The sequence below is a fragment of the Carya illinoinensis genome, chromosome 3, assembly GCF_018687715.1.
Source record: "Carya illinoinensis cultivar Pawnee chromosome 3, C.illinoinensisPawnee_v1, whole genome shotgun sequence".
Taxonomy (NCBI): Eukaryota; Viridiplantae; Streptophyta; class Magnoliopsida; order Fagales; family Juglandaceae; genus Carya; species Carya illinoinensis.
The window spans coordinates 24497053-24505834 of NC_056754.1; the positions used below are offsets into that span (position 1 = coordinate 24497053).

An 8782-nucleotide genomic window follows, 5' to 3' on the forward strand; every position below is an offset into this window, starting at 1 on the left:
TCGACAATATTCAATCACAAGAAGATCAATAATCATTTGAACAAGGTGGTTTTTTCTTGCCTTACTAGCTAATAAGGCAAGAAAAAAAAACAGAGGCATTTAAGAATATTGATCAATAAGATTTTCTTTAAGAAAGGTAATTGGAATTGAACTATATATAATTCCAACCCTCATGCTTGTCTATTCATGGCAGTGTCTATATATGTTGTGGACATTTCATTTGCATTCGAGCTGAGTTTTCCAGCCCTCTGGCGGTGCTATATATGGAAGATACCGCGGGAAAATAAAATGTGGGCGAAAAGAAATTGGGGATGCAAATGTGTCGCCTAAATCCTTTTTCACAATATTAATAAATATACCAAAGACTCCATAAACATATCTCCATCCCCATCCACTTTCAAAGACTCCATAATCATAAATACACGACAACTCAAGGCTTAAAATAATTGTTAGTACTTATTCCCTACACTAGCAATAATGACCTTTTAATTATGAGAATAACTTTTCACCGGAGCTTCCTATAAGCTTCATTTATCGGAGACCTATAATGTAGTGCCACGTAAAGGTTATAATTTTAAATCTCAAAGCCGCGCAGTAGGGGATTCACTTTTCTGTCGTGAAAGCCCCTCCCTTGTTCCTCTCTCTCCCCGTCTCCCTCAAACCAAAAACCCCTCCTCTCTCTGTCTCTGCATTTGTCTCAGGTCTCTTTGCGTCCCAGGTCTCTCTCTCTCTCTCTCTCTCTGCTCCATGAAACTGAAACCGTAATATTGGCAAGAAGACAGGTAGATCATCTGAATAAGATTTATTGGCATTTTCTGAGAAGGGATCCATGTTTTCAGGTGAAAAGGAGATCCTCATGAGGCTTTCTGAATCTGGTTTAGAATTGTTGAGCAAACGTCCCTTCTGTGAAGAAGAGAAATAAGCTCTACATGAAGGAACTTGCGCTTGTTTTTCTTCTAGTCACTGCATCTGTCAAGAGCCTCTTATTGACACATGGAGTTCATTTCTATTTCTTGTTGTTCCAAGGGTTGTCTTTCCTGGTTGTGGGCTTGGATTTAATTGGAGAGCAGTTGAGCTAAAATGAGAATATATTGAATATACTGAAATAAAGAGCAAAAATGGAAATTCCCATATATTTATTGTTATAGTTGTTTATTATTCTTAGTATGCTTAAAGACTTCTGTTTTATAGACCTCCGAAAGGAATTTGTTGGCTTTCTTGATGAAAGAAGAGTTGTTGGGATGTGAAAGACTAAACTAATAAAGTAATTCTGTTAAATTGAGAGCAAATGACGATTTAGAAAACGAGTAAAATAGATTAAGAAAGTGAAGGATGCATATCCTAAAAAGGGTAAAATGATCAGGAAAATAGATTCAAATAATTGAAAGATTAGTATGGACTTTTTTTCTGCATGAAAAAATTTCACTGCACTAAACCCAGGACCATTATCTCGCAAGTTGGTGAAGGGGAGATCGGGAGGGAAGGGGAGATCAGGAGGAAAGGGGAAATCGAGTTTGACAGGGTGCTAATTGAGAGCGGGAATGGGAGAGAGAGAGAGAGAGAGAGAGAGAGAGAGAGAGAGAGAGAGAGAGAGAGAGAGAGAGAGAGAGAGAGAGAGAGAGAGAGAGAGAGAGAGAGAGAGAGAGAGAGAGAGAGAGGAGAGCAATTCGGTTTTATCCTCTACATTGCATCAAAACCTAGTCCTTGATAAACCCCTTAAGTGGGAGCACCCTATTCGTCTCAGACAACAGCTCCTCATAGGAGGCACCTGCCCAAAGCGTTTCACTTTAATTATCTTAGTACTTATTCCCTACACTAGCAATCTTGTACCTGCTTTCTATTCTCAATCATCAATCTAAACATTTGCTTCATCTAAAAAATATTGTAGAGATAAGATATGAGTTATCAACAACTTAGTAAGCAGAAAATATATACTAGTATGTAAACATAAGCATTTTCATAGAGTTCAGAATGCAGAAACAAAATATTTCAGTTTCAATACAAAAATCTCAAAAATACTTATTATCAGAAAATCAGAGCGACATTCTAAACTATTCATATTCAAAAACCAACTTTTCATATTCAAAGACCCATTTGGCACAACATGACTAAACATCTCCATCTTATAATATCATATAAAGCATCATATTAGAACAAAGATCATGTTTAACCCTATGGTAGGATTGTGCATTTTGCAGAAAGTCAAGTAGAATATAAATCACCATATTACCAAAGCAATTGCACTCAGAGCAGAGAAAACTATTATATCCTATGGTAGGGCCAGAGGCTATTATATCTCATGACATGATCAGAGGTCACTATTGTATCCCGTGATAGGGTCAGAGGTCACTATTGTATCCCGTGACAGGGCCAAAGGTCACTATTATATCATGTGACAGGGCCAGAGACCACTATTATCATCCATGGCAGAGCCATATATCAGAGCAAAATAGAATTAGAATCACCATATCAGAATTATAATCAGAGTCATAATAGAATTAGATAGTCATGCTAAAAGTTTTTTAAAAGCCACATCATATCAAAACAGAGTACTGAAATAAATTTAAATCATTTCACATATTCAAAAACATATTTAGAACATCTTCATATCACATGCATAGATTTTTATAAATTTCATATTCGCTCTTTTAGCATAGTTCAGAAAACAGAATACACAAAATTAGCTCATGTCTATACCAGTCATGAAGAAAAATAATAATTTCTCTTATACAGATTTTATGCATATACAGAACACATAATTGAGGTTATTTTCATATTTCTTTTCAAAATAAACATGCATATATTCAAAATCAATCTCATTTATTTTATGCGAAATCTAATATAAGAACCCCGCTTATTTGAACTTCTTATCTTTTTTAAATTTTCTTACAACAGCGTTAAGAGGATATCAAACATCACCTATAAAATAATCAGGTAATTTCTGTAAATTTCCATTTGATCACTTGCTTCGTAATTAAAACCCAAGATTTCGAACATGATGACGAGCAGCCATCCTAGAAGACTCATCCTTGGTTAAACGTTTCAAATGAAAAGACAAAAAAAAAAAAAAAACTGTGCATAAATGTAACTACCAATTAATCTATATATCACGAATTAACAATCTAATTCCTGAAGTCCGTAGAATTCTAAACCCCAATTCTAAAAATTATTTCCTAAAGTTTGTATAAATTCACGACCTCATTAGAGTCTACGGAACCTCAAACCTGGCTTTTAATCAAGCTTATTTACACCTATAAAATCTAAACCTTAAATCTTATCAAAATCATTTTCTACAGTCCATCAAATAAGTCTTCTGGATCTAAAACCTTACATGTCATGAAAATCGGTTCTTAAAATTCACAAAATCTAAAACCTCAAATTTCTTAAAACATATTCCCAAATGCCTGTCAGATTCTAAAACCTTAAATACAAATATGATCGTCTCTTAGTACTCAAATTTCTACACCTCAAATCGAAAGTTACTTCCCAAACCCACCATATCCAAAACCTCATATATTATAGTTTGTAGAACCTTAAACCAGTCTCTAATACCAACTGTAATGTCCCAATAGAATGCCAAAACTATATGGCCTAAACAACAAAAGAATTAGTCAATGATACAGTTAAAGCCCCATTGAAACATTATAAAGAGTAAGAACTTCTCATTCTCAAGTAATGTGGGATCTCATACATCATATACTTTATTTTTATCGTATGAGGGTATCACAAAATGAGTTATTTTTGTCTAATGATTGTGAAATTCAAAATCCTATTTTACATTTAAAAAAAAAAATTATGGATAATTATATATCTATAATACTACATGATTTTGTATAACTTTACTTTAATGAAGGAAAATTATGAAAAATTTCAAATTAAAAATATTAATGAACTAAAACTATATCGATTGATTGTATGATAAATAACGAAATAATCATAAAAATATCAATATTTTTAAATTATTCACATAGAAATTATAATTGGATAATTATTGTGTGAGAATGATCACATTGTATTTAATAAATATTTAATTTTATCAAAAATTCATTCAGATAATTAATTATAAGTATTGTGATATTTATTTTATGTATTCACTCCGATCCCTAATTTAAAACGTTCTTATAAGATATAGAGAATCTCAATTCCATTACCCAACCCCATAGACTCGGAGAGACACGTATAACAAAGAGGATGAGGTGGCAACTCGCGAAAACTTTACTTTTCAGCTGGGCAATAAAAAGATAAAGAGAAATAGATAAATGAGATTATTAAAATTAAATTTAAAAATTGATTGTGATTTTACGTAATTTATTAAATTTATTCTATAATAAAAATAATTTTATAATTTCACATATTATATCAAATCATATTAATTTTTAAATTTATTATTAAACTATTATTCAAAGATAAAATATTTGATCCCCTAGAGTTTGGGCCTCAATTTTGAAGAAGACAACTGGCCTTTGTTTATGGAAAATGATATGAGTTCTGAGGAAGGATTTCGATAGTTTTTTTATTTTTTTATTTTTTTAAATATTATTAAAAAATATTTTTATTATTATTATTATTAAAAAATAAGTATTTAAAAAAAAAAAAAAAAAAAAAAAAAAAAAAAAAAAAAAAAAAAAAAGAAGAAGAAGAAGAAGAAGAAGAAGAAGAAGAAAGAGAAGAATGCACTTATGGGGAGGATTACTCGATAGGAAACGTAGCTGCAGTGCTGCCCTTTCTTTATTCCCATCCAAATCTCTTTGGATGAATTGGTTTTATTTTGGAAAACAGCGTGCGCATTAGGAAGTAGTGACTCAAGTGGGCAGAATGATTATCGGAAGTGACAGAAATTGAGTCCTTAATTGTCGTATTTGGGAAAAAAACGATCAAAGCCATTGGCTCCTCAGACTCCAAAACCACCAGCAAATGGTATGGTTGAACGATTTTCCCAAACCTTTATCTCCTTATCAAATATCCTACAGCCTACTTCCCATCACTCTCTCCCTATATAAAAAAGAGGCTGCTTCATATGGTTTGCTACATCGAGCACATATATATCCTTCTTGAATCAGTTTTATTTTCTGCACAGTTTGCAATTCGTTTTTCTTTAGTTTCAAGAGCAAAGAACAGTCTTGTACGTGAAGAGGTGAAGATGATGAGTTCCACAAGCAGAGCTATTGTAGCAGCCACCATAGGAGTTGTGGAGGCCATGAAAGACCAGATGGGTATATGCAGATGGGATTATATTTTTAGATCCGCTCAGCAAAATACAAGGAATCCTCTCCGGTCGTTGTCTCAGGCCAAGAGCCTCTCCTCTTCAACTTCTGCAGTGGTTTCAAGCAAAGTAAGAGAGGAGCAAATGAAGAAGTCAGAAGAGTCTTTGAGAAAAGTAATGTACTTGAGCTGTTGGGGTCCCTATTGAGGCTTGGTCATCTTAGACTGAAAGAAGTGACTGCACGAGTACGCGATAACGAGTTCTCGGAGAATCTATACGGTGCACTTTGTACATGGCTTGCATGGCGGTGGCCGGAAATGTAAGGCCGAGCTGGTAGTCGCTGAGAGAAATTGTAGACTGCATCTACCGTTTGGTTGATGCGAAATTACTTAAATTGTGAACTCATGTAATTGGCAATTACTCTAAAAATATCGTATGTACAGTTTTGAAAATGTTTGTGTCTGATTATCATTCTTGTTGGCTGGTGATAAGACGATCAAGTTTTTAGACAAGATTAACTGAATAAATTAAACACCTCCATTGATTTGAAGGTAACAGGTCTAATATAACCAATTATATAAGCACTAGTAAAGATTCCACGTACTCCCCGTTGAAGATGGTGTAACTGAGCAGTACGTTGGTCAGCTGGTCAGCTTGTTCGATGATCTCGAGCATGGGCTATTTTTTCTTGTGATGCTCAGAATTTTCAAGCAGTGTTCATTGGATTGGATTTGTTCGGTAATTTTGAGTAAGGATTATTTTCTTACGATACTTGAAATTTGAGCAATGTTAATCAGACTCGCCTTCTTCAGTGATCTAGAACAAGGATTAAATTCTTGTGATGCTCGGTATTACCGATCAATGTGTCTACCGCCAATTAGTGCGTCCGTTGGACTGGACTAGCTTGTTCGGGATCACAAAGGTTATTTTTTTGTGACACTCGGAAATTTCCAAACAATGAGTCGGTCAAAACTTCCTTGCTCGATTATCTGGAGCAAGATTTATTTTCTTGCAATTCTCGAAATTACCGAGCAATGTGTCCGTCTAACTAGACGGCCTGTTTGGTGATCCCAAGTAAGATTTATTTTCTTGTGATACTCGGAATTTTCAAGCAATGCGTCAATCTAATTGGTCTAGTTAATTCGGTGATCCAGAGCAACATGTCAGTTGGACTTTGCAAGGCATGTATGTCTACATGAAAGTATTGTTGCATTTTTTATACAGAAAATTATAATCTTTTAAAATGTATATCAATTAGAACTACTCATTAAGATTAGAATCATTGATAAAAAATAAAAATTGTTAATATGATAATGAACTAAACAATTTGAAGGTGTTTTAGAGTTTTGTCAAACATAAAAAATAATTATTAAATCAGTAGTAGCAAAGGTAGTAAATCAATGATAGGTATGTGAATGAAAATATGATTTCAACAAGTTAAGTCAAGAGAGAGAGATATATATATACACACACACACAACCATTGTAAAGTTTAATGTTTGTTAGTTGGGGGCATGTAATTGTTTCACACCTGATCAGGCTATCAAGAAGATAGTAAACATGTTTTATGAAGATGAAATTTGTTTTGTTTATAAAATTGATCTTCCCAACTCATATATAGATTTCTTTTATTGCAAGGCTCTTGCCTATTATTTGTATATATGAAAACATAAATACTAAACCCACCGAATGTGGGTCTCAAATTTGTGTCGTGGTTCCTTTTTTTTTTTACTTAATAATTAAGGAAGTATTTTAGTGATGTGAATTTTTCTATTGTTTAAAAAAAAATATTTAAGAATATAAAAAATGAATGAAAAAGAAAATGCTTTTCTTGGGAACGAGCTCAAGCACTGCTCATATGAAAATGATCTTGAAAGTTTAATGTTTAGAACTAAACTAATGAAAATGTAAAATAGAAAGGAACAAGAATAGAATATTAGTTTGGCATTCTTTAGTATGCTAACCATTATAATTGGACCACCTTTTTGTAAAGGTTAATAGACATAAAAATTATTAGAGAATACCTTAGAGCCAGTTGGGCTTATAAGAGCTTAAAAACAGCCCACCAACCCTGCGATGCCACGTATGAGGCAAACCCATTTAACTGTGTGTCTGAGATGCATACAATGAAAAAGTGAAAAATGCCCTCCCCCCTTCTCCTTCTCTCTTCTGTGTGACCTAACCCTCCCAAAACAAAAGAAATCGGAGCCCCTCGCAGCACACCCCATTCTGTGACGGCCGCCCCATTATGCAACGGTGGTGGTGAAACGACTGCCACTCTCGGCCCCGGGAGCTCTCATCTTATTTCGCGACGGAATAGTAAGTAAAAAAAATTATTTCTTCTCATCTTCTTCTTCCATTTTCGTTGAGTGGAGCGGTTTTGAGCATGATTTTGTTGAAAAAGAGAGGCTAACCGATCTGTTAATGTCTTCTGCTGAGCTTTTGGTTGAAGAAACCACAAAATCTGGAAATACGGTGCGGAATGCCTAGATAATTCATTTTTACTTAAAAGTATTTTTTTTTTTATCAGTAAGGATGTTAGTGATTGCTACTTTTTGATGAAGTTATTGCTACCCCAATAAATTGATATGTTGGAGAGAGTAAATTGATCTCTTAGGCTATCATGGGCTCTATTGCAGAGAGTTTCCAGGAACTGTCGGCATCAGAATGAGACGTGTGGGCGCCGACAAGAGATGGTCTGAGGTGGGCGTCGGCAGGAGATGGACTGAGAGTATCTTCGAAGAGGGAGAAACAATTTTGAAAGGGGGTTATGTGAGCTTATGATTGTCTGTGGGTGTATCTTGTATTTGTTACGTGTAATGTCTGATGTGGTGATAACTTGCAAAAATTTCGTATTGCAGATTTTACAAGTTCGCTCGAGCGGAGGCTTTTGGCCGCTCGAGCGAATTCAGGCAGATTCAAACGCTCGACTGCCGCTCGACAGCGAGCTCGAGCGGGTTGCTGAAAAACAAAGATCGCTCGAGCGAAGACATTGGCCGCTCAAGCGAAATTAGGCAGAGTCGAACGCTCGATGTGCGCTTGATAGGATGCTCCAGCGAACTCAGGTAGAGTCGAACGCTCAACGTGCGCTTGACACCCCGCTCGAGCGAACATCGTATTTTGACAGATCCAGGGTTTTCCGCCTTCAGACGATATAAAAAGGGATTTTTCACCCTATGGCCGTACTTTTTGACTGGAGAACACTTTTTGGGACAGAAAAACATAGCTAGAGGGATTCAAATCATCTGTTTTGGAGAGGGAATTCCAATTATTGCACGTACGTTGGAATCATACACGAGCACGGACGGGAGAAAAGCGTTGAATCGTTCCCTTGAGCTGCAAGGAGGATTTTTCAGTATTTATTTTCTTCCAATCTTCTCAGAACAATTATGGTGAATTCGTTTATGTTGAATTCCATTTCTAGCATGAGCTAAATTTTCTTTATTCTAGAAAAACGATGTAACCTATTTCTGAACTATGCTTGATTGTCTACGCTAATTTAATACAATTCTTTCTTTGTTTATCTGATTTATTCTGAGTTTATTGCTTCTAATTAACTAGCCATTGATTAGATGATTTT

The 8782-nt window shown here is 34.9% G+C and overlaps 1 protein-coding gene across 1 annotated transcript; it reads left to right on the plus strand.

Moving 5' to 3' along the window:
• Positions 1 to 4860: 4860 nt before the first annotated feature.
• Positions 4861 to 5692, plus strand: LOC122305762. Its single transcript, XM_043118316.1, has one exon. It carries the CDS (start codon positions 5018 to 5020, stop codon positions 5408 to 5410), a length of 393 nt encoding a protein of 130 aa, XP_042974250.1. The 5' UTR covers positions 4861 to 5017; the 3' UTR covers positions 5411 to 5692.
• The last annotated feature ends 3090 nt before the right edge of the window (positions 5693 to 8782 follow it).